This window comes from Talpa occidentalis, unplaced genomic scaffold (genome assembly GCF_014898055.3).
Source record: "Talpa occidentalis isolate TD23 unplaced genomic scaffold, MPIMG_talOcc4v2.1, whole genome shotgun sequence".
NCBI lineage: Eukaryota > Metazoa > Chordata > Mammalia > Eulipotyphla > Talpidae > Talpa > Talpa occidentalis.
This window is the reverse complement of record NW_026555331.1, coordinates 155035210-155048223: the sequence shown is the minus strand read 5'-3', so window position 1 is coordinate 155048223 and position 13014 is coordinate 155035210. Positions and strand designations below refer to the sequence as shown.

The 13014-nt window shown below is 63.3% G+C and overlaps 1 protein-coding gene across 3 annotated transcripts in view; it reads left to right on the top strand.

Annotated features, from left to right (window-relative positions):
- LMBR1 (limb development membrane protein 1) overlaps positions 1-13014 on the top strand; it is an 81147-nt gene that overhangs the window by 41423 nt on the left and 26710 nt on the right. For 2 of the 3 annotated variants that reach the window (XM_037516463.2, XM_037516450.2), the window contains exons 6-9: positions 7405-7531; positions 7899-7967; positions 8309-8373; positions 10308-10380. In XM_037516463.2, the coding sequence (XP_037372360.1) occupies positions 7405-7531; positions 7899-7967; positions 8309-8373; positions 10308-10380 (334 nt within the window). The remainder of the gene's footprint in view (positions 1-7404; positions 7532-7898; positions 7968-8308; positions 8374-10307; positions 10381-13014) is intronic. The other variant, XM_037516454.2, reaches the window with a different exon arrangement.

Genomic DNA, 13014 nt, shown 5'->3' with positions numbered 1-13014 from the left:
GCGCGCTCACTGGCCCCTCTGAAATCGTGTGGCTGCCGGAGATGCTCCTGCTTCTGATACTAGAAATGGTAGTGGCCTCCCAGCACGGCTGAGCAAGTGCGGGATAGTGGGGCAGGACAGGGCTGTGTCCTTAGGAGGGTGTGCCGGCTGCTGCCACGCCCCACTCGCTGACGCTCAGCAGGCAGGGACGTCCAGTGGGGAGACTAGATCGAGGATTAATATGTGAAGCTGAATGATCCCAGCAGAGTCTAGTTTCAAGTGCTGTGTGTGACGGTGAGGCCTCTGCAGAATGTGAGCAAGGAGAGTGAACCTCCGGGGAGCAGAGCCCGGAGGAGCAGAAGCCGCACCGAGGAACGGCGCTCACCCTGTCCGGTGTGAGGGGCCAGCAGGGGCGATGGAGGAGACGCATCTGCACAGAGGGTGCATGTGCCCATCAGCACCCGTGGCCCTGAGCGCCGGAGCAGCAGGCCTGCCACAGCGGGTGTGCCTGACACCCATCAGGATGGCCGCCAGCCCGAAGGCCCAGCGTCGGAGCGGACTGAAGTAAGCGGGACTGCTCAAATTTGCGTCTTGGGAGTTTGCGCTGCAGACTCGGGAGTGGACTTGGGCGACGAGGTCTGGTCTGTGTACACTGTGGGGTGCTATTTAGTTATAAAGACTGACCAGTGGAGGCCATTTGCAACCCCATGGATGGAGCTGGAGGCATTTTAGTACGTGGAGTAAGTCAGACGGGGCAAGACAAAGGCCAGATGATTTCACCGTGTGTGCACTGGGAATGAAAAAGCCGAGGGCAGGCCAGACCAAGCCAGCCCTCAGGACTGATGCGAAACTGAGGTGTGGGGGTGCTGGGGGCAAAGGCTCTGGGGCCCAGTGGGCTGTGGGGCTTTCTGGGGCTTGGGCGCTGGGCATGCGGCGGCAGCCTTGCCCGAGGAGGTGAGGCTGGAGCCCCTTCGTCGCTGACAATGCTGTGTGTGATTTTTCTCCAGAAATTTATTAAAAAACTGAGACTCGGTGGGAGTGGGAGGTGGCATGGGCACTGTGGCAAACTGGCGGCCGCGCAGAGAATCAGGAATAGAAACATCACGTGACCTGAGAGCTCTGCTTCGGGGCATCTTCACAAGAGAGTCGAGGGGAAGGGCCCCGCGGAATTTTACACACCTGTTTCCACGGCGATGCTTACGAGAGCCGAAAGGTGGAGACAGCCGACAAGTGGGTTAGTAAACAACGGGGCGGGGCCAGGCCACGGAGGAGTATGTAGCCTTGGAAAGGAAGAGGCGCCTTGGCAGCGTCGTGCCTGAGAATGGGCCAGGTGCTGGCGCTAGCCCGCACACGCGGTCCTGGCCGGCCAGGTCATAGCTGTGGGCAGCGGGCGGTCAGGGACTGGGAGGGAGGTCAGCGGACTCTCAGTGGCAGGAGAGGGTTCTGCACGGAGGGTGGTGACGCGCCTCGGTGTGTGGCCGAATGCGGGCCCGTGCGTGTGAGTTCCACACCACGGGCACTTCCCCACACCTGCTGCACCTGAGTACAGGTGAGCATGGCCCTCCTGGCCGGTGGCTTCCCTTGGGCAGTGGGTGGAGGTAGACGTGGCCGGGCGGCACAAGTGCTGTGTGGCTGTGTGGTCTCACTCGGTGGCACCCCACGTACATCCAGGTGAGAAGGGGAGAAGGTGCTGCTTCGGAGGATCCACTCACCAGCGGCCCTGAGAGCTGGCACCAGCAGGGTGGCCACAGGCACCTATGGACATTGCGTAACAAGGCCCACCTTCCAGTTTATCGTGGAGTACAGGGCAGACGCCTCCCCCGGCGTGTGTAACTAGAGAACCCCCAGGACAGGCATCGGGGACCCTCGCGCCTGACCTGCTCATCACGCCGGGACTGTGGGGCGTTGAACAGTGGCTGTTTTTGAAACTTCGAGTTGTGTGTAGAATTGTGGTGTAAAATCCCTGCAGCGTTTCTCCTGGCCAGGGCCCTCACCTCCGGCGGGCAGCAGTGGGCAGCAGCTGTGTGAGCGGCTGCGGTTGTGGGGGGCGGTTTGCTGTTCTGGTGCCCCAGAAGCCCCTGCCCAGCCTGGACGTGGTGTGCGGAGTCCCGGCGCGGGAGCGAGGGTGTAGGGGTCTTTTCGCAGCGTGGCCCGAAACTCTTTCTTTCTGTCAAGTTTGGCTAACTTGCACGTCTTGAGGTGTTAATGTTTCATGCCGTGTCAGTCACGTCAGGTAAGCGCAGGTGCGAGAGATGCGGAGGACGCGATCCCGGCCCGCGCTCAGCCCCTGTCTCCGTCCACCCTCGCGCTGGTTCCTCGGGGAGCGGAGGGGTACGCGTCTCCCACTCTCCAGAGAAGCCTGCTTGTAGTGTTTCATGGTTTAAAAGAATTAATACCTGCCTTTATTTTCTGGCCTTTATTAGCGCTTCTATCTATCTTCCTCAGATGGCCGCTGAGCAAACCGCATCTGGCGTGACTGAGAGGGCCTTTTTGTGAGCTGGAAACAATGGCAGGATATTTATTTTAAATGTCCCGTGAATGTAGAATTTTTTCCCAGGCTTTCTTAATGGGTGGAGACAGAGCCTGGAAAGTGCTGTTTACATACCTTGCAAGGGGTCAAGATGTCCAGGCAAAATCTTGTTTAAATGTTCATCACCATAGAAACATATCAGCTTATTGTGAGAGCCTTTGTAAGTGCGTTGTAATTTTCACTTCATTGATGCTCACCACAGAGCAATTAAATGTGTAACTGACCGGCTCAGAAATTTCAAGAAGCAATTATAGCTGTTTAGTGTTTGAGACTCGCTCGTTCGTGCCTATTTAACTCTAGAGAGAAGCTTGTCTGCTGAGTGTTCTTGGCTGGCCTGTGTCATCTGACGGGGGCTGCTGTAAGGTGGAGCGGGCTGTGCCCTCCGGGATTGTGCTGGTACCAACCCGTGCCCTTCCTCGTGTGGCCTGAAGCCTAGTGTTTCATGGTAGAGAAAGCGCCCACCTCGGGCTTTAAGACCTCCAGTGGGTCTCACGCTGTGGCTCGGGGAGTGGGGCTGGCGGTTCACCAAGGGCACTCAGATTTGTGGGGTTTTGGGAAGAAGAGGGGAACATTCACACTGGGGGTAAAAATAGGATGCGTGGGAGGCCCAGGCCTGAGGAAGCCGCGCCCGTGCGGGAGGGAGCATCTGAGGAGGCTGCGTGGCCGTCGTGGGGCTGCCCCGGGGCTCCTGTGACCCGATGGAGGACAGATGCGAGGGGCTGCCCGTGCCCACGGTGACTGATGCTGTGACAAGAGCGCCCCAGGGCGGCCCGCGCTTCTCCTTGGCTGCGGCGCCCGCCCTGCCCGCGCTGCCGGCCGAGCCTGTGTGCATCCCCCGCGCATGCAGGGTGGGACGGCGGCTGTGCAGTGAGGCTGCTCTTGGGGGCTCCAGCGCCTCCTCTGCCTGCCCTGGCGGGGCCCAGGAAGCTTCTGGAGCCCTGGGAGCAACGGGCCGGGTGTGTCCTTTCATCCCGGGGAACTCAACGGCTGGGCCGGCCGTGCCCCCTGCTGGCCGCGAGGGGCAGACTCCTTTCTGTGGGCTGCTCAGTTTCCTTCCGCGGTGCGGACTGTGTGAAGCGAGTTTCTGAGCAGGGTGTGAGCCTGGCCGCAGAGGGTCAGCTTGGAATCTCCACTGTCCACTCGGTGCTGCTCCCGTGAGGAAGAGGCCCTCTTGGGATCACGTTTCTTTTTAAGAAGGCAGGCCGCGTATTTTGTTTAACACGCAAGAGATTTGTATCTGGGCCTGCTTTGTGGGTGCGTGGGGGAGGTAGGGCGGTGTCTGCCCTGCTGCCATGTCCAGGCGGGTTCCTGGGCTGAGGGCTGCCTGCCTCGAAGCACAGCTCTTCCTCTGGACCAGAGCCGCCCCGCGGGAGGGCGCTGCACTCAGGCTGTCCTCAGAGGGCTCCGGGTGAGGTGGCAGATGACCAGAGAGCATTGGCTGGCGCGGAGGCCGCACCCGGGGTGAGGAGCAGGCAGGTCCTGCGTGGGAGCATGGCCCAGCCTCGTGTGGCCACCCGGTGTCACGGGGCCCCGGCTGCTCTCTTCCCTGCACTTGTGTGCGCTCAGCGGCGGCGGCGGGAACAGGGTCCCCCCGCAGGGGCCCCCGCAAGGCCCCGCTGTGTGCTGGCACCGGCTGGCCTGGCCTGGGCCTCTGCTTCCACTCGCAGGCCTGCTGACCACTTACCGCCAAGGACCATCAGACTTGTGCTTCAAGCGGGCCGCGTCCTGCTGTACATAGGCGGCCGACCGCAGGGGCCAGAGTGCGGCAGGCCCGGGTGGCGGTGTCCAGACCAGGGGCCCGCGGGGGCCGTGCTGCGAGGAGTGGGCGAGACGCCAGGACCAGGCGCTCGAGGGCTGGGCGGTGGGTGCGCATGGCTGCGGGGGCGCGCAGGGGTTTCCCAGGTGTCGTCCAGGTGGTGCGTGGTGCCAGAGAAGCAGCTACAGCTGTTGGCAGATGCCCGGGAGTCGGGCCAGGTGGGCATCGGGACTTGTGTCTGACTGGGCTTAGGCGAGGCCACAGGTGAGAGGATGCGCCCCTGTGAGTCGCCCCACTGGGGCCCTGGGCTGGGGCTAGGCCAGTGCGGGTGTGGGTGCCGCTGAAGGGAGAAGCACCAGGTGGTGGGAGGCTGAGGGCCCAGATGGTGAGAAGGGCCCTGCATTCTCCTGGCGGAGCTGAGGACCAGTGCCAGCTGGACACGGGCAGGAAGCGAGGGACACACGGGCCTCCTGGCTGTGTCTTCCTCAGGGAGCGCAGGCCACCGCGGTGGGGAGGCCAACGAGGACCTCAGAGGAGGCAGCATTCAGCAGGCCTGGGCGCTGGTCAGCCAGGGCTGGTGTGCGGGTTGCCGAGTGACGGGAGAGGCCGCCTTGGAATGTGGCAGCAAACACTCCTGCTGGTTGTAATCCCCCACCCGGGCCTCAGGGCGTGCACTGGGGAGGTGCTGGTGGGGGCGGCCGAGTGCTCGCCCAGGCCGGCGTGGACGGTGCTGAAGCGGGCGGGGCCTACCGTCGTCGGGTGAAGAGGGGAGGGCACTGCACAGCGCGTGGGGCTGGGCAGGGGGCTGTTGAGCTGGCCTTGGGCGGCTGCACTGATCTGACTCGAACACATGAGGGTCAAGCTCCGGAGGCCACCCCGGTCCACTGGTTCTCCCATGGGAGCTCGTGGGGTCCTCGGAACTGCCACACGGAACGGGGTATTGTTGCCCATTGCCCCATGAAGGGAAAACCGAGGTGCAGCCAGGCTCAGCCACCCACACGGCTGGCCGTGGGGGCCCAGGGTGTTGGCCGGCGTCCAGGGCACCGACCTTCCTTCCCGGCCCACTCGCGTGCTCCTGCCACGGCTGCGCAGCCTGAGGCTTTTCTCTGCGGGGCGGGGTGTGGGTTCTCTTCAGCATAACTACAGGTCAGCAGCCGCTTTAGCGTGTTCTCGCAGCGTCACGGCCACACGCTCACTGAGGACATCTGGGTCGTGCAGAACAGCACTAGACACGCCCCCGCGACGGGCTGGGCCAGGACGGCCACAGGGGGCCGGCTCTCCTCCACCACGCACCTTGCTGCGACCCGACCCGCCTGGGCAGGCTCCTGGGCCGGGCTTGGGGACCCGCCTCTCCTGCTGCCCACCACTGACAGTGCCTGCCGGACTGGTCTGCACAGGGCCCCTCAGCCCCCTGGCCCCGCTTGTCCTGGGGCTGGACTGGATGCACAGCTGACCGGGCCATGCGCTGGTGGCAGGCGCCCGCCCCCTGGGCAGGCCTTGGGCTCAGCTCAGGCGCACGTGGGCTCCCCCGTTCCCGTCAGTCCTCCAGGACCTCAGCCCTGGGGAGGCCGCCTGTGGGGTGTGCGCTGTGGCGGGGTGCGGGCCGTCATTCCTGGGGCTGCAGTGACCTGCCCGTGCATCTTGACCCTGGTGTCCGCACACTGGACCTGGTGCCTGCCCCACGGAGGCCGTGGCTATGAAACACCCCGGATAGGACAGTCCGTGTGGGGCCGCCTGCCCTGCTGTGAGCCTGCCCCGCCTCCTGCACCACACAGGCCTGGCGGGGCGCCCCCCCCCCCCGCCCCTGCCTGCCGGAGGTCCGTGGAGCCAGCTCCGGGCTGCGGGGCAGCTCCCCTTGCTGCCGTGGCTGCGTCATTCGGTGTGGCCATCACCGCCCTTGTGGGAGCGCTCTCTCCAGACCCGGGTCTCGGGGGCTCCACGCAGCCTCACCCCCCTGTGCCTGCCCCACGCGCGCCCCGTGCCTGGTGCCTCCTACTGCGGCGGCCAGGGTGGCAGGCTTGGGGCCCGGGCTCCAGAGAGCAAGCGGGCGGCACCCCTGAGTGCCCTGTGGATGGCCAGCTGTCCATGCAGTCGGCGGGCAGCGCGAAGCTTCTCACTTAGAGGAGAAAGATGACGGCCGTGGGGAGCGGCGGGATGGCGCTGGTCGGCCCTGAGGGGCTCGGGATCTGGCCCAGTCTGGGCTTGGAGGAGGGAGCGCGTGTGGGAGCGGGTTACAGATGGACCATGCCAGCAACAGCCGGCCTGCTGGACCCTGCCCCGGCCCCCCGACGGCCATGCCGGCAGCCCCGAGGGCCGGGAGTCGGGCGGACAGGGGCTGTGGCTCAGGCGCAGCTTGCCCCGTTCTCGCAGATGTGGGGGCTGTCTCGGGCAGAGCTGAGGCGGGCGCGTTTAGAGTCTTCATGGGTAACGGCCTTTGAACTGTCTCAGCCTAGCGGACGCTTTATTGAGAAACGCAGGGGCACGCCAGGGCGGGGTCAGGCGCAGGTCCGCACACTCCCGTATGACGCCACGTCAGCCTGTGGTGTGGGTAATGTCAGGTCACGAGGTGCTTTTTCAGGAGTAGAAGGAAATTTTCTTTTTGGTTTGTCCAGTAGTCTTCAAGCCTAAAAGATTGGCCTGTGTCGGGCCTGAGGTCAGAACTTGTTTTACGTCTTAAGAAGTGGGCATCGCGCCCTGCACGACCCGGCCTCCAGCAGGGCTAGTGAAACCCTCTGTGTGGGGGATTGGTCGCTGGTCAGGGCGCCTCCCCCAGGCCTGGGCCAGGCTGCCGGGGCGGGGCTGGGACCAGGCCTCCAGGTGCTCGCTGCGTCAGGCCTCTGAGGCCCACCGGCTGGCCTGCTTTCCCCGTGGGCGGGTCATGCTGGGAAGGTGAGTGACTGTTCCGAATGTTCCTACCAGGAGTTCTTTGGCTGCTTGCTTCAAGGATTAATGTCATTTTCCATAGTTCTGCAAAGTCAAGTCAGTCTGAGTGCTGCAAATCGCAAGCGCACGGTGGTCTGTTTTCCCTGCCAATGAAGTCTCCTCTCCTTGAGAAGGATCATCTCACGCTGTCGTGTAGGCAGAGACCTGACTGCTCTTGAGATGGGACTTCAGATGCCGCCTCTGCTCTGTTTTCCAGGGAATCCGCGCCCGGGTCCTCGAGACGCTGGTCATGCTGCTGCTGCTGGCTCTGCTCATCCTGGGCATGGTGTGGGTGGCCTCGGCGCTCCTGGGCAGCGACGCCGCCAGCATGGAGTCCCTCTACGGTACCGTGCGGACACGGGCCCAGGGCTTGGTGCGCAGGGAGCAGGCAGCCGCCCAGGGTTGACTGGCTTCTGTTCTTAAAATCCCAGGGAGGCGTCTCGCTCCCTCCAAGCGGGTTTTGAAAAGGTTACATCCTTTTCTTCCGCTTTAGATCTTTCTGAGGGGCTGTCAGGAAGCAGGTGGTTGCATGTACTCGGCTGGGTGCGGGGCCTGTGGCTGGGCCTATGGGCCTGGACCCCGTGCTCGGCCGTCCAGCGGTGCCCGAGCTTTGCAGATCTGTGGGCAGGACCTGTGGGCGGGGCCTGTGGGCTCCAGTCCCCCCCCCCCCCCCCAATTGCTTGGCCGCTCAGACGTGCCCGTGACTTGCAGATCTGTGGGAGTTCTACCTGCCCTACTTGTACTCCTGCGTCTCACTGATGGGGTGCCTGCTGCTCCTCCGTGAGTATTTTTCTGATTCAGTATTGGTGGGGAGCAGAGTTCCGGGTTTCGGAAAGTTGGGGGGGGGGTCCTGATGAGATCCCTGGCCAGCATGGGGCATTTTGGAAGCCGGTCCCTATGTTCTCTCAAGTACAAGGTACATTCTGATAGTGGGGACCTCAGAGCAGCTGGTGCTCCCATGTGGCTGCAGGGATGCCACGAGCTCCCACCCCACTGCACGCTATCCCCAAGAGCGCATGGCCTGACCGCGGGGGCGGGAGGGCCTGGTCACACGGCCTGTCCAAGGGGGCAGCTTCCCTGGGGTGCAGGCTGCCCACACTGACCTCTCTGTCTGCCTGCAGTGTGCACCCCGGTCGGCCTCTCGCGCATGTTCACAGTGATGGGCCAACTGCTGGGGAAGCCGGCGGTAAGTGTGCCCGGACCGGGGGCCGGGGGCCGGGGGTCGCATCTGGGGCGTGCCGCGTCCGAGGCACTAGAAGCCTTGGGTTTCTGACCGAGCCCAACTGTTTTTAATTTACTCTTCTCCAGCTTTGAAACCAAAATTGTTGTTGCTTTTGAAATACTAACTCCAGGCACTGAGGTTGAAACCTCCCAGCAAACATGAAGACGGTTTGTGAGCCCTTCACGCACGGTGTCTGCCCTTGGCTGGGGCAGTCACTGGACTGACCTCGGTCAGCGCATCCAGCCTGACTGCGAGGCGCTGTCTGGACGCCGCCTGCAAGTCTCACCTGCACGCGTGCACTTGCTTGCCCCCGCGCCCACAGATACCGTGTGGCCTCTTAGAGGCAGCGACGCGAGCTCTCTGTCCTCAGTTTCTCTGGCCGCCAGCTCTAGTGACGGGAGGCGGCTCCGAGCCACTGTAGGGCGCCGGCCCTGGCAGCACTTCCACCTTGTTGCCCATGGCGGGTGCGGACGCCCCTGCCAGGCCCTTTCTAGCTCCCACCGGCTCCCGGCCCTGACTGCTCCGCCCCAGGCCCCTCTAGCCCCTGCGGCCAGTGGGGCCGGCTGACTCCTCCCCGCCAGAGCGATCTCGCCCCCCCCGCGCTGCCCCGCGGCCCTCTCTGCCCCGCCAGCTGCCCGTGAGACGCCGTGTCTTCCTGCGGGCGGCTGACCAAGGAAGGACCACCGGGGAGGTCGTCAGCCGCGCGGCCTAGCGTTGTTTCTGTTTATGAACGGGTCTCGTCACGTCTCTGTTTAAAAGTCAGGCTGGACTTCCCTGGGCTGCGTGGACGCGCACGCCTGGGCCTGCGCCCACACACTCGTCGCCTTCGCCCTGCACCATGACCTCACCCGCCCTGCCCCCCCCATCTGCCCACGCTCCCAACCGGCCCCTCCCCCCACTCGCGGCACGGACATCTGTCGCCATCCTGGTTTGTGCGTGATTACTGGTTCCCCCCCTCCTGCTACCGGCCACAGGCCCCGGGAGATTGTCGGTATTTCTTGAATTACTGGGAGTTACTGGATTGCTTAAAATAAATTTTATTAAAAGTCTTCAAATTTGATGCTGGATGGCAGTGGCGTGGTTCGAGCTCCCCTTTTCTGAAAACACCGCGTCCGGTCCTGAGGAGTTGGAGGCGCAGGGCTCCCGACCCCGGGTTTGCCCGTCAGCGCCCCGCGACGCGTAGTTTAGTGGGGACCAGCACTTTGGCAGGATGACGCAGAACATCCAGCCCTGGTCTTCTGCCAGATTTCCCCCGGAACTAGGAGGATGCTTAGTCTTCTCGATAAGGACAGCCTTAGCAACAAGGCAGAATCAAACACAGCTCAGGTGTTGTCAGTTTGGAGGCTGTGCGGGTAGCAGCCCACCTGGCTGTGACTGAGTCTTGGCTTGTGGTGGCTGTTTTGTGCTGGCATGGCTGGCGTGGCGTGGCGGAGGGTGGCGAGTGTGAGCACTGGGTCTCCAGCTCACGTTTGTGGAGAAGTTCTGGGATGTGAAGGTGACGTGCACTGAGTGTCACCTGTTGGCTCTGTTCTCCGGCTCCTGCTTTGAACATCATGCAAGCCAACGCCGACGAGGAACAAGTGTGGGGCAGGGCGAGCTGCTCTGTGCAGCCCCGAAATTTGGTGTGGCGCAGGGACCGGTGCTGGATGTGGGCGCGCAGGGGCCGCATTTGTGGGCCCATCGGAGTGCTTTAGAGCAGCCTGATCCTGTAACCGTAAAGAATGCCGGCTGGAAATGGCCAGGAGCGACTGCTCTCATTCACTGAGACAGTCCTACCAGCTTGTGAGTGGGCTCGCTCGAGGGCTTTTGTTGAGATTGCTGGTGGCCGGGTAGTCTGCATATTCTCAGAAGCGCTAGTTTTGCGAGTTGCTTCATTTAGCATTTGATCTTTTGCTTAGATTCTTGAAGATCTGGACGAGCAGATGTATATGATCACCCTCGAGGAAGAAGCGCTGCAGCGGCGGCTCAACGGTATGTGTAAGCCACAGGTTCGGGCCACTGTGAAAATGAGCAACTCAAGAAAAGGTGACATGAGAAAACAAGACTTCTTGGACCCTGTTGCTGACTGTGGCACGGCATGTGGCTGCCCTGTGAGTGGGAGTGTGCCTGAGGCGGGCAGCTCCTGGTCCCCCCAAAACTGTCCCCCACTGCCTCCGCGTCCCGGGCTGTGGTCCTCGGTTGCGAGCTGCAGACGTGCACGTCAGCCCCATGACCATGATGGCACCACGTTTCCCTCCAGTGGAACCCTTCAGCTGGAGGTGAGAACTGGTGCCCGGCGTGGGCGCCGGGGAGCAGGCTCCTGTGTTGGACGGTCAGTGTTCTCGAGGCCTGTGGGCGTGGCCAGGTGGGCGGGGGCGACCCTCAGGTTTGATTTCAAATTACTGATCATTTTCGGGTTCAAATAAAGAACCCATGTAGTTTAACAGAGAAGTGGCGCAGTTTGGGTATGTTTCCTCTGGATTCTGCTTCTGTGGCTCCGCCCTCGCGCTGGCTAGCGACGGCTGTGTCTCAGCATCGCGCTGGGGGGCAGGGGAACATGGAGGTTGTGCAGGTATGGGTGACAGAGAAATGGGGAGCATCCTGGGCCCGCATGTGTCTGAGGTTGGCTCCGGCCAGGGAGGGGCGCCCACGTCAGGGGTCATGCTCCTCTGCAGAGGGTGTGTTTGGGGTAGCGGGCAGTGCTCCCGCGTGTCGGGGCGCGATGCGGTGTCGGCGCCGGCATGGCTGTGCTCAAGCTGCTGGGGGCCCGGCGAGAGCAGACGCCTGCAGGGCCCAGTGCGGACATGCTGAGCAGGTGCCGCGCCCCAGACGCTGGCACCCGGACGCTGGCCTGCAGACCCTGGCGTGCTTTCTCACTTCCCCGCGCCGCCTGCATCCTCAAACCACACGTGCTGCAGCTCTCAGGGCCTGCCTTGGCCGGGAACTCAGTTGGTTCTGGTGCTTTCCAGCCAGCAGTGTTGTACCTGGACACTCGGAGCTCTTGGCCCGCGCCCACTGGACCTTTGGTCTCTGACTTTGTGAAACAACACGCACGCTTGAGCCTGTGTAATTTCAGGATTATAGCTTTGATCGGTAGTCAGCTTTATGCAGTTTAATTAAAGTAGTAAACAGTCCAGCATCTGTCTTATTCGGGTGATCGTGACTTAGGGCTCTAGGTGGTGGAGCCTGGCCGGCGAGCTGCTGCCTGCGTGTGGGCTGGTGCGGCCTGAGGCCCGGCGCCTCCGCCTTACAGACCGGAGAGCAGGGGGGGGATGGAGGGGAGGGGAGATGGCTGGGGAGTGGGGAAGGGAGGGGGACGGAGGGAGGGAGGGGCGGGGCCGGGGCCTAGGGTGCAGGAAGGGGGCCCCGTGGTGCTCCGTGCAGCCCAGAACGCAGAGTTCAGAACAACCAAAACACAGATGCTTCTCAGTTTCCCCGTCCGCAGTATCAAAAACGTTCCCTCCCGGACTTTCCAGATTGTCCGTCTCCTCAAATCCGAAAATGATTCATTGTGTCTAGGAAACGGACCAGGGAACGCTGCTGGAGGCCAGGCCTGTCCTGAGCTGAAGCCGCCCAGCGGCCGCCCAGCGCCCGTGCAGGGGAGGGAGGTGCGGGCCGCGGTCTCCGGGGCTGGGGGCGAGGACTCTCATGTTGCTGTCAGCTGCGGTGTGGCCTGTGGCCCGCGTGGCCCGTGGCTCGGGGCTTTTTACTCAGTATGCGTGGGCACTGGGGGTGGAGGGTAGAGGGCACAGCAGGGGCGGCCTTTGGACTCGCCCTGACCACAGAGGAGGCGATGACGTCAGCCCTGCTCCTGGCCGGTCTCGTGGATGTCAGGTGTGTTTGGCTTAAGAGCTGGCTTGTATTTTAAAGTAAGTGAGCGCTAACATTTTTGAGGCTGTGTCGTTAGAGCTGGGGGTGGCAGCAGAGAGGCCCACCGCACGGGCTGACGGGCTCAGGGCGAGCTGCTGGCCTGTGCTGGGTGGGTCCCGCCGCCTCGGTGAGGGCAGAGCGGCAGGAGGACGAGGTGAGGAAGGTTTCGCCCAGTGTGGAGAGGCCGGCAGCTGAGATGCCATGGGGAGGCAGCTGCAGGGGCCCCCGGAGCAGGCAGGCGCCCCAGAGCTCCACCCACCGTGCACCTGTCCTGCGGAGGTCGGGGTGGGGGGCTCCCCCAGAGCACAGCCCTACTGTGTACCTTGTGGTGTCCTGCCCTCGGTGGCCAGCGGTGTGGCCCTTTCCTGTGGTGCAGGAGCACGAGCTGGGCGTTCAGGCCCCCAAGGCCCCAGAGGCTCATCTCTGCCTTGCTCTCCCACTGCCTTTGCGCCCCTAAAGCTCCCCGTCTCCTCGGGCATTGAGCGCTCGCCCCTCAGGGCCTCTCTTCTTCCCTTCTCCTCATGCCCGGGTGGTGGCTGTCCCCTGCATGCACCCCTGCCACCGTACCCCCCCCACTCCCGTGTGGCGTCGTGTTCTCCCTGCACCCTCCTGTCACAGCTCTGTCCTTTGCGTCTCTCAGAGACCTCTGACTGCCCTGGCCCCACCTGTGGTGCCTCAGTGCCGCGTGGTGGGGTGAGCTCCCCCTGGTGAGCCTGCTCGGCCGCGGTGCCCTGGATGCTCGGCCGCCCCAATGGC